The sequence below is a fragment of the Atta colombica genome, unplaced genomic scaffold (assembly GCF_001594045.1).
Source record: "Atta colombica isolate Treedump-2 unplaced genomic scaffold, Acol1.0 scaffold78, whole genome shotgun sequence".
In the NCBI taxonomy this organism is placed as follows: domain Eukaryota; kingdom Metazoa; phylum Arthropoda; class Insecta; order Hymenoptera; family Formicidae; genus Atta; species Atta colombica.
In genome coordinates, this window is record NW_017259570.1 from 391,734 (window position 1) to 403,873 (window position 12,140).

The 12,140-nt window shown below is 36.0% G+C and overlaps 2 protein-coding genes across 3 annotated transcripts; both read left to right on the top strand.

The window, feature by feature from the left end:
• Positions 1–1,409: 1,409 nt before the first annotated feature.
• On the top strand, positions 1,410–9,348 carry LOC108692691 (transcription initiation factor TFIID subunit 1). Of its 2 annotated transcripts, none has more exons than XM_018201073.1 (16): positions 1,410–1,537; positions 1,628–2,032; positions 2,353–2,765; positions 2,856–3,101; positions 3,181–3,306; positions 3,405–4,579; positions 4,751–5,013; positions 5,152–5,513; positions 5,586–6,827; positions 6,938–7,180; positions 7,375–7,813; positions 7,904–8,046; positions 8,141–8,278; positions 8,406–8,535; positions 8,609–8,818; positions 9,091–9,348. In XM_018201073.1, exons 2-16 carry the CDS (start codon positions 1,690–1,692, stop codon positions 9,312–9,314), a joined length of 5,697 nt encoding a protein of 1,898 aa, XP_018056562.1. In that variant the 5' UTR covers positions 1,410–1,537; positions 1,628–1,689; the 3' UTR covers positions 9,315–9,348. The 2 variants fall into 2 exon arrangements, with proteins under 2 accessions (XP_018056562.1, XP_018056563.1); XM_018201074.1 differs by having other exon boundaries at positions 7,904–8,022.
• A 739-nt stretch (positions 9,349–10,087) lies between these two features.
• LOC108692577 (protein EFR3 homolog A-like) lies at positions 10,088–11,662 on the top strand. Its single transcript, XM_018200890.1, has one exon. The coding sequence runs from the start codon at positions 10,088–10,090 to the stop codon at positions 11,660–11,662; it is 1,575 nt and encodes a 524-aa protein (XP_018056379.1).
• Positions 11,663–12,140: the final 478 nt, after the last annotated feature.

The window sequence follows — 12,140 nt, forward strand, 5'->3', positions numbered from 1 at the left end:
CCGAATACGATTTATTATGTTCGCTAAGTGTAAGTTTTACATAATTGTAAAATACATGTATTTAAAGTGTTTGTGAAAATACAATTTAATTGAACGTCACACTCCAATTGTGCACAAAAGTAGCGCAAATTTCAGTGACATAAATTTTTTTATTTGTAAATTCCATCAGAGATATCTATTAAATATTAAAAATTATCAATTAAAGAATATAAAGTATAAAAATCTGTGAATTTTAAAATACAAACAATATTAGAAAAATGCCTATTACAGTCAAAACTAGATCTTCATTGCTTTTAAATAATTCAATTTTGAATTCCTAATATATACTATATATGTACTTGCATATATATCATATTATAGTCTTTTTAGAACTGCGCTGAATTGTTTTTCCGGACTATAAACTTATTTAAAATTAAAACTATTCTAGTAATTGCGAACAAGCAATTTAATAATTTGATGCTAATAATATGATGCCATCAGGCATTATAAAGATGTTGAAACTATTAATAAATTTATTACAAAAAATAATTAATTTATATAATTCTAAAATTATTTAAAAGCAATGAAGATCCAGCTTTGATTGTAATAGACATTTTTCTAGTATTGATTGTGTTTTTCACATACGCGGTCTAAAATAAAAGATTCTTAATATTGTTTAAAATATAAAGTTATAGAGTTTTTTACTGGCAGAGCTGCTGTGCACTCAGTGCACATTAAAGCTGTTGTACACTAATCTGATCTGAATGTAAAAGTGAGATATCTCAATTAATAAAATATCCAATGTATATTTTATCAAATATCACAATAAAATTATGGTATTTGATAAAATGTATTAAGGATTTTGCGATTTAATTCGTTTCTATATTTTTATTAAATATTATATCTTTATGATTTGTGTACAACGGTTTTAAAGTCCACTGAGTGCGCACCAGATTTGCCAGTGAAAAATGCTATTAGAATACACTTTGTAATATCCTAGTGTAATACTCAAAGGCATTTAATAAATTGTTTGTGAATCCAAAATTGTAACTATCATTAGCCACCGAAATTATTCTTTAGAAACTCGTCTATCCTGCACCAAAAAATCCTATAAATATTTCCTAAATTCTGGGAAATCAATTACAATATTGAAGTAAATTGCTAATGATTCAAATTTCGAAGAGTGTATGCTCCGACTATACGTTCCGATTAGCCAAGATGAGACATATTGAACTGCTTGTTTGCAAATTTTGAGAATCTAGAGTAATTATATATTTGTGAACAAAAAGTTCCTAGATATCATCTAAGAGCAGTTTCACTCTCAACTTGTTTTACAGATGTCGCTGCAACAACAAAAAATTGATTCGTTTCACGTATCTAGTATTTGCACAATCGAAGCTTCAGAATCTAGATAAATCTGCGAGGTCGTGTTTTTGGTTATTAGTTGGTTTCCATTTGTCTCGTGGATGGTTTGTCGCAGTGTTATTTATGTAAACAAAACGCTGGCCCGAGTTTTGTTTATGTGCGACTCACCGGTACTGGACACAATCCGCGTAAGGTAAGATCAATACTTCGCAAATTGTGAATAAAAAAAACGATGCAATTACTGATTTCATGATTGATTTGCAAAATTGTCGTACATCACCAGGCATTTGCATGGGCTTTACTTTGTAAAAGTTGGATCAATCGTAAAATCTCAACAAAGAGAAGATGGGGGATTCTGATGAGGAGAACGAGAAGGACTTGGCATCTGGCCTTAATATCACTGGCTTCCTCTTTGGCAATATTGATGATAATGGTCAGTTGGAGGATGATATCTTGGATCCTGATGCCAAACAACATTTAGCTTCGCTCAGTCGTCTAGGTCTGAGTTCATTCATCAACGAGATGATGTCCAATGACAATAATGCTGAGGAAAGAGAGACCGAAGTGGACGAGAAGGATCAAAATACAATTACAAACGACATGGATGTTGATTATTTAGCGAAATCACCTACCGCGTTAGATTTCTCGGATATAAATGAATTGGCAGAAGATACGATTGATGAAATCTGTTAGTATCTGCACTATAGTTTATGCAGATGTATTTATATGTGATTGATAATGTTAAGACTAATTTACAATATATTCTTTACTTTCTGTTTCTTGCTTTTTACCTTTTTCTTTTTTATTTCTTATCCTATTTTTTACTTTTTATTGCTTGAGGTAAGAAAATTGAGAAGTTTCAGAAGAGTTTATGACAAGAAACACAGTTGTTGATAAAATGATTATCAAGAAGATAAAAGACAATAGGTAAAGAGCAAGAAACAGACAAAGATTGGAGATTAACCGTTAATGTTAATAATTATAGTCATAAGTTATATTTATTTTTAGCTAAGAGTAATGGATTCGATAGGAAACTAGACAAGGAAAGTGCAGATTATGATGCCGATGATGAGGAGGTTGTCAGTAAATCAGATACACAATTGATGCCACCACCGCCGATACCAGAGGAGAAGGAGACATTGACTGCAGAAGAAGCAGAAGCAGCGCGTCAACGTAAATTAGAGACACCTCTCGCTTCCATGCTACCATCCAAATATGCCAATATCGATGTTACCGAATTGTTTCCGGATTTCCGCACCAATAAAGTGCTTAGATTTTCGCGACTGTTCGGACCCGGCAAACCAAGCAGTTTGCCACAGATATGGAGGGGTGTAAGGAAACGACGTAAAAAGAAAAAGCATCATGATATCAGAGATTCCGATTCTGGTTCTGATCAGGATGATAAAAAGTCCAAATTTAAGGTATAATCTTCTCTTGCAAATCTTTCTCCGATCTATAAAATTGCCAGTTGCTATTTTCATCAAATAGATTAATATTGTTGTTTGTTTTAGGGTTGGATCATGCAATATGGTCCCGAACCAAATGCGGAATCATGTCGCTCGGATGATGAAAATAAGCTGCTGCGACCAGTAGAAGATAAGGAACAGACTGGTAAAACAGGTGAAAGTGGAGAAAACGGTGACATGGGACCCAAAGTGGCTGACTGGAGATTTGGACCCGCGCAGTTGTGGTATGACATGTTAGAAGTACCAGAAACTGGAGACGGATTCAATTATGGCTTTAAGATGGTTGAAAAAGTTAGTGCTTATTGTATTTGATATTGATTAAAATTATTTTATTGATTAAAATATTTATATTTTCTTGCATTAAATTTAGGTGGAAGAACAAGAAAATAAATCAGAGACTAAAGATGAAGATTTTGCTGATGATGCATTCTTGATGGTGTCGCAATTGCATTGGGAAGATGATGTTGTTTGGAATGGAGACGATATAAAGCATAAGGTATAATTTTCTTAATAAAATATAATAGTATTATTATTATTATATCAATATTATTATTATATGCTTGCAAGAAAAAAAATAAATTAATTTTTTTATAGGTAATGCAGAAGTTGAATAGTAAAAATAACGCTGCCGGTTGGGTGCCATCAAGCGGCAACAGAACAGCGCAAGCCTTTAGTCAGCCTGGAAAAGGTGCCTCTGTCACCGTAACACCTAATGTTAGACTAGCTACTTCGCAAATTACAACGCCATTGCACATGCAGTCTCAAAAGAATAAGATGAATATAGGCAAGGGAAATCAACAGCCACAGCGGGAGGAGGATGACACCTGGTATTCGATATTTCCGGTAGAAAACGAAGAGCTTGTATATGGTTTATGGGAGGAGGAAGTCATTTGGGATCCCGAACAAATGAAAAAGATACCGAAACCGAAAATACTTACGTTGGATCCAAATGATGAAAATATAGTTCTAGGCATACCGGACGATATTGATCCCGCTCTTCTTCACAAGGACAACGGTCCGCAACCTAAAGTAAAAATCCCGCACCCGCACGTCAAGAAAAGCAAGCTATTGTTGGGTAAAGCAGGTGTTATCAATGTCCTCGAAGAAGATACGCCTCCACCACCACCAAAGTCACCTGACCGAGATCCGTTTAACATATCAAATGATACATATTACATGCCTAAGTCCTCGGAAACTACGTTGAGACTGAAAGTTGGCGGTGGCAATTTGATACAGCATAGCACTCCAGTGGTAGAGCTACGTGTTCCTTTTGTACAAACGCACATGGGTCCAATGAGATTGAGAAACTTTCACAGGCCGCCATTACGAAGGTTCAGCTATGGGCCATTGGCTCTTCCAGCACCACATGGTGTCTTGCCTCTGCTAAAGCATATAAAAAAGAAAGCTAAGCAACGAGAGCAAGAAAGAATTGCTTCTGGTGGAGGCGATGTGTTCTTCATGAGAACACCCGAGGATTTAACTGGACGCGATGGCGAGTTGGTGCTTGTTGAATTTTCAGAAGAGCATCCACCACTTATGAACCAGGTCGGCATGTGCTCCAAGGTGAAAAATTATTACAAGAGAAGAGCTGGTAAAGATCAGGGACCTCAGACATACAAATACGGAGAGACAGCATACGCTCACACTAGTCCTTTTCTTGGAATTCTTACGCCTGGCCAAAGCATCCAAGCCATCGAAAACAACATGTATAGAGCTCCTCTTTACGAACATAAGATTCCTGAAACTGATTTCTTAGTCATAAGATCGAGGTACTTTGCCTTAATGTAATGTTATGCTTGTATTTTTTTCTTTATGCTTATCAATTTTATTATTTTTTGTATTTTAGTTTTATTAATCATGCGTTTCTTTCGTCTATACATATTTAAATTTAAGTATTTTAGATTATTTTCATTGATTTTGTGATTTGATAATTTTTGCAGACAACAATACTTTGTTAGAGAAATGGATGCCTTATTTGTTGCTGGACAAGAGTGCCCGCTTTATGAAGTCCCTGGACCAAATTCAAAGAGAGCAAACAATTTTGTACGAGATTTTCTACAGGTGTTTATATATAGATTATTCTGGAAGTCTCCCGATACTCCTCGACGAATTAAGATGGATGACATAAAGAAGGCTTTCCCATCTCACAGTGAGAGTAGTATTAGAAAAAGATTAAAGCTGTGTGCCGACTTTAAAAGAACTGGTACGTAATTAAGTTGTTTGTTAGCTCTTTTTGCAATAAAAACTAAGAAATTGTTCAAGAAGAAATATTGTTGCTGTTATATATTTCATTTCTAAGCAAACTTGTGTACATTCAAATCACGTATTTTTTATTAAATAGGCATGGATTCCAATTGGTGGGTAATAAAACCAGACTTCAGATTGCCAACGGAGGAGGAGATCCGCGCTATGGTGTCGCCAGAGCAGTGCTGTGCTTATTTCAGCATGATCGCGGCCGAACAGCGTTTGAAGGACGCTGGATACGGAGAGAAGTTTTTGTTCACTCCACAAGATGATGACGACGAGGACATGCAATTGAAGATGGATGATGAGGTGAAGGTGGCGCCGTGGAATACGACACGCGCTTACATCCAAGCCATGAAAGGAAAATGTCTACTGCAATTGGCAGGTCCAGCCGATCCAACTGGCTGTGGTGAAGGCTTCAGTTATGTTAGAGTGCCGAATAAACCGACTATTAGCAAGGTTTGTTCTGACAAATACCTATCAAGAATGTTGTTATCCAGATTAGAATAAACCATAAAATGTTTTATATAGGAGGAACAAGAAGCTCAACCAAAAAGAACTGTAACTGGTACAGACGCGGACTTAAGGAGATTGTCCTTGAACAATGCGAAAGCGTTGCTGCGAAAATTTGGTGTACCCGAGGAGGAGATAAAAAAGTTGTCGCGTTGGGAAGTAATCGACGTGGTTCGAACTCTATCAACAGAGAAGGCAAAGGCTGGTGAGGAGGGCATGACAAAGTTTTCACGCGGCAATCGTTTCTCTATCGCCGAACATCAGGAACGTTACAAAGAAGAATGCCAACGAATCTTCGACTTACAGAATCGCGTGTTGTCGTCAAACGAAGTATTGAGCACGGATGAAGGTGAGAGTTCGGAAGAAGACAGCTCAGATATCGAAGAAATGGGTAAGAATATCGAAAATATGTTGTCAAACAAAAAGACCAGCACGCAGCTTTCACTGGAACGGGAGGAACAACAGCGGCACGAGTTACGGAAGATGCTCATGGGCGAGGCGCAGGAACAGGAAAGCAAGAAAGGCAAGGAGAGCAAAAAGAAGGATGAGGAGGAGGACAGCCCGGTTAATAATTTCAATGCACAGCAAGGACGTGTATTAAAAATCTATCGCACCTTCCGTAATCCTGAGGGCAAGGAATACACACGAGTTGAGTTAGTAAGGAAGCCTGCCGTGATCGACACATACATTAAGATTCGCAACTCAAAAGATGAGACATTTATCAAGCAGTTTGCCACATTGGACGAAGCACAAAAGGAAGAAATGAAGCGAGAGAAGCGTAGAATTCAGGAACAATTACGACGAATCAAACGAAATCAAGAGAGAGAGCGTATGTTGGGTGGATCATCTATAGTGAATGGCAGCAGCATTAATAATTCGAGCAGTATATTCGATCGCAATAATATTAATACTCCAACTACCACTTCCTCAACTAGTATCCTTCCATTCTGTAATTTCCAATCTTCTACTTCTTCTATTCCCGCGCCCAAACATTCTAAACAGGAGATATCGCCTCCTAAACGTAAAAAACCTAAACTCAAACCAGATCTAAAACTTAAGTGCGGTGCTTGTGGCAACGTTGGTCACATGCGCACAAACAAGGCCTGTCCACTCTATCAGAACAGCATCGCCACTGCACCAGTCAATGTCGCGATGACCGAAGAACAGGAAGAGGAAATCGAGAAGCAGCTAAATACTGATGATCAAGATCTGGTCAATGTCGATGGTACCAAGGTGAAATTGTCCTCAAAACTTATCAAGGTGAGTTGATGGATATTGAAAATTTTTAACATCAAATTTAAATTATTCAATCCATATTCATATACGTGGTCCAAGAATCTAAAGAGTGATAAAAACCTTGTTTATTTCAGCACGCCGAAGAAGTGAAGAGGCGTACATTATTGCTCAAAGTGCCGAAGGAAGCGGTAAATTCAAAGAAACGTAGGAAACCACCCACAGACGACCACTGTGATTATTTGAAACGCCATCAAAGACCGGTTAACAGACGTAGAACTGATCCAGTTGTAGTGATGTCTACAATGTTGGAAAGCATTTTGAATGAAATGAGAGATTTGCCAGATGTGCAACCATTCCTATTCCCAGTCAATGCTAAAGTAAGCGCTATTTTAACTTATGAGATTAAACACTAAAAAACCAATTGCAAATTGAATAAAAATGAAACTAAAATTCAGCTATAAGCTTTATAATTATATAACTATAAATTATTATATATATAATATAACAGAATATTCTGAAAATCGAAGAACACCGTTTTACAAATCGACCATGCTGTTTTTTTTTATACCAGGTAGTCCCTGATTATCACAAAATCATACAGCGGCCCATGGATCTGCAGACCATACGTGAAAATTTGAGGCTAAAAAAATATCAAAGCAGGGAGGAATTTCTGGCGGATGTTAATCAGATTGTGGAAAACTCAACGCTCTATAACGGAGCAAAGAGTTCATTGACTGTAGCCGCCAAGAGAATGTTGGATACGTGTGTCGAGAGACTTGGCGAAAAGGAGGATCGTTTGATGAGATTGGAGAAGGCCATTAATCCTCTTCTGGACGACAATGATCAAGTTGCTCTCACTTTTATCTTGGATAACGTTGTCAACAATAAACTGAAATCTATGACAGAAGTATGGCCGTTTATGAAACCTGTCAATAAAAAGATGGTGAAGGATTATTATAATATTGTCAAGAAACCGATGGACCTAGAAACAGTATCTAAAAAAGTTTCTGGTAAGAAACTTAAGTATTTACATAAAACTGTAGATTTATGCGCTTTACTTTTTCTTAAAATTAATTTATTTATTTTTAAAATCCTTTTAGCACACAAATATCACAGCCGTCACGAATTTCTTAGAGATATCGAACAGATCTTGGAGAATTGCTCGATTTATAATGGTAAAGAGTCTCCGCTTACAAGTAAAGCGGAGTTGCTGGTAAAAGTGTGTAAAGATACATTAGATGAGGTATAATTATTTTTGTAGTAATTAGATGAAAAATTGTTAAAGTGCTTAAGTTAAATAGAAATAATGTTGCTGACAATGACGAATATTGTTTTAGTACGATGAACATCTGACGCAACTGGAAAACAATATATTACTTGTGCAAAAACGAGCAATGGAGCAGGCAGACATAGATTCCTCCTGGCTTTGCCCGGATGAGGAAAATTACACTATCACGGAACCTGAATACAGAGGCGTAAGTATTATGCTTATTTTTATATTTAATACTTAATATTTATGTATTTCTTATTTATAACTTATATTTTACTATTTCATTATTTAATTTTATTTACATTTTATTCAACATTGAAATTTATCTTTAGAGCCAAAACAGTTCTCCAGAGAATCCATTTAGCAAATCAAATATGGATGATTTTGATTTTGTCGATGTAGAAGGAGACATGGAAACAGACATAGATAGGAATTTGAAAAAGAAGGATGTGCTCGAAGAAGGTAGAGTAATGTAATCCTAATTTTATTTTATATTTATCAGAGCTTGTTTAATAATCTTTCTTTCTGTTCACAGATCTTCAATTCTCGAGCGAAGATGAATTTGATGAAGTGCCATTCGGCACGGACGATCATTCCGAGCAAAATGAAGCGGAAACATTGGAATTAAGCGAGGTTAGGGAAGGTGTCGTATTAGCGGATGATGACAGTCAACAAGCCGCAGAAGCAATGGTTCAATTGGGGAATGTCGGTTTTTATATGGGCGAGCAACAGCTGCTTCAACAAGGTAAGAAGACAAAATTTTAAATTAATGATTTGCTTCGCTTGAAGATCTCTTTTGAAGAAATTAGAAATTTTATAAAATATAAATAAAGAGAAACTTAAAGAGAAATTTTATTAATATTTTTATATATAATAAACAATTTGAAAAAATATGACTCTTCAAAAATAAGACGACTTTTTATTGAATCGTTTTTAATTACACTTTATTGTTCAGTTGATAGAATTATTTTAACTTTTCATTGATTTTTTCCGTAAACTTCAACTTTCCTTTCATAGATGAGAGCATGGATGTTGATCCAAATTACGATCCGTCGGACTTCTTGTTGGCCGGTTTACCAGCCAGGGATGATAAAGGAGAGAATAAGATCCAGGATGATCTAGCTGTTTCCGAAAGCGATGATGATACCGAGAACGTTACATCCAAGCAGGAAGTACAACAAAATCAGCAGCAACAACTGCCACAACCAGACGAAGATGTCGGCGGTGATTTGTGGTTTTAAATGCGAAAGCTTTGTTGCTTTTGTTAAAGTAACGCGCGAGAATGTATATTTAGTCTATTTAACAATGGGTTACGAATATAGTTAGATTCGCGAATTTTTAAATCCATCTTGTAAGAAGAATGATTGAAGAATTTAGAGTTTATTCTTCCTATTATGTGCATATATGTATAGGAACTTGTAAATATAGAATAAAGTTGTTTTTTTTTCTATCTATGGACTTAACGCTATGTTACACTGCTACGTTATACTTGTAAATAGCATCTATTATAAACAATATATTATTATATAAATCTAACATTTTTTATATAATCTCACGTTATTTATATAAGTTTTACGTTATTTTAATATTAATACATCAGCAAGAAGATGAAAAGGTAATGATAATTAAAATAGTTACATTTTCAATTACAGTTTTATGTTAGAAACATAAAATTGTGGATTGGTAATTATACTGAACAATGAATTGCAAGAATCTTTAAATATTATAACATAAACTGCAATTTCATGTTTCTATCATAATCCTCCAAAAAATTGAGAGTTGAATTTTAACCCATACAAAATCTTTTAGTTTTATTATTTCATAACTTTTTAAATTTCAGTGTTCTGTGTATTATATATTATATTGTTTATACTTTTACTTTTACTTTTTTTACTATTGCTTTCTATTTTATATATTTCCATTTGTAATACCTAATATTTCATCTTCTAGGAGCTCCAGCTGTGTACTGTCACATTTTTTTTTAAATTTAGAAACTTTCAAATTAATTCTAAGAATGATCACCGATGAAGAACTTGCACAGAGAATAGAGGCTATCTCTGAGAGCTCCTTGCCCATAGTTTTGTATTTCTCAAAGCAACAGGATAAGATCCAGAATAAGACCTTGGAAAAGATAACGATGATCGTCAAAAATGCAACAAAGATGCAGTTGCAGTTTCATCATCCTCGCACGCTCATGACGTGTCTACTGAGAATTCTGTTATACTACGAGAATGTATTTCACACGAATAGATTTTGCGACTTATGGAAACGTCGACGTAAGTTTAAAATCGCCCAAGATTGCTATCATGCTTTACTGAAAAACTACCTGCCCGAAAAATCACGGGATATCGTAGAGATTATCATAGAAACCATCTATCATGAGCAACTCTGGAGATTCGAGACCTTCTGCTTTGAAGTAATGTACAGTCTGGTGGATATCAACCCTGCTATTGCCGGACTGATTGTCCATTCAATTTGGAATAAATTAACACTGCCAGAAATTAGCGTTGAGGATGCTCACGGTATCATTAAGATATTATGTGAGCTTCTGAACATGTATGAGTGGCCGGCAACGCAGGATACAGTAGCGATAATAGAAAGGATGGTCGCGCTCTTTCATGCTAGCATAATCGCACGTTTGACGACGACTTCCCTTCCTTCTTCCTCTTCTTTAACACCTTCACTACCATCATCGCTATCGGCGCTTGCGAGCATCAAAAAGAGTTTAGAAGTTTGCATAAGAAATATTATAAGACATATCCCGAACGATCAGATGCTAGTGATCATACAGCACATGTGCTCATGGACAATATCCGCAGACACGACCGACGAATTCGTTCTGGAGTTCGGCAGCTTGTTGGAATTCGCTGCTTATATACATCAGGCGGATCTCTACGAGCAGACACTCACACCGACAATCTTTCCACTGTTGATGCAAATGGTGGGCTCATCCAGTCGGCTCATCAGTCTACTAGGCAACCGAGTATTGCAGTGGTTGATAGACCGCCAAGACAACCGAGCGGTCTTCGATACACCTAAAATCTTCTTTGAGCACACGCATTTTGATGTGCGCATCGTGCAGTATCGCAAAGAAGATCGGTCGTTCTTTAAGTGTCACCGCGAATTGCTACACGATAGCCTGCTAAAGAGTCTAATAAATCACTCAGAGTCACGGATGAATCTCGAGGTGACATATTGCACAATATGCCTGATTGCTGTTGAGGTACCCTGTGGCTTTACAGCTGCTGCTCTGATCTGTCTCGCGATGAATCTACAGGAGATCATCCTGCAACAACAAGACAATCGCGTGGAAGTAACTTGTCATATACATGCTATGATTATTTCTATTATGTCCCTCATCTGCTGGATACATAAGGCTAAAGTTTTCTACAGCTATTTGAATAGGATCATGATGGAAAGGGCGCATTGGGCGCCACATCTGAATCCTCCCATCCAATCCCAATACAACTTTGCGCTGCATCACGTTCTTTGGAACAAACCGGAACTATTCTTCGTCGATTGGGACGTGCGCTATGGTCTTTGGAAATGCTTCCATCTTACCGATATCCATCCAACAGTATTCCATTAATTGTCTGATACATTGAATAATATGATTTCTGGAATGAATCAGGAATTCACACACAGATCTCTGAGATCGTTCTATTGCATTTTAAATTAAAAAAGATTCAAAGAAATAAAAATCTAACGAAATCAAGAAGCCATGAGGGGTATTTTTCTGCATTTAACGATTGAAGAAAGAATGAAGAATTATAATTCCACATAAAGAGGAATTATATTAGAGAAATATTCAAGAGGAATTATTAATAAAAAGATTATTGTGTAAGAACTATTCTTTTATTATTTTATGAGTCTTATTTTACGAGACGCTTATAGAAAATTGCATTGATGCCCAGCTGAATTATATAACGGCATAAATAGCATAAATAATAGGTAAAAAGTTCGTGGCGTTTTTCCCATTAGATGGCATTAAAAAAACGCCACAAACTTTTTCCCACACCTAATATATAATTATATATTTCATGCACACATATATATATATATATATA

What these genes read in the sequence shown, in the direction of transcription:
- LOC108692577 (XM_018200890.1), top strand. Translation starts at nt 10,088, where the DNA reads ATGATCACCGATGAAGAACTTGCACAGAGAATAGAGGCTATCTCTGAG.
- LOC108692691 (XM_018201073.1), top strand. Translation starts at nt 1,690, where the DNA reads ATGGGGGATTCTGATGAGGAGAACGAGAAGGACTTGGCATCTGGCCTT. An exon ending in ATAAACCGACTATTAGCAAG is followed by an intron (nt 5,514 to 5,585) that starts GTTTGTTCTGAC and finishes TGTTTTATATAG; the next exon opens with GAGGAACAAGAAGCTCAACC. An exon ending in TATTCCCAGTCAATGCTAAA is followed by an intron (nt 7,181 to 7,374) that starts GTAAGCGCTATT and finishes TTTTTATACCAG; the next exon opens with GTAGTCCCTGATTATCACAA.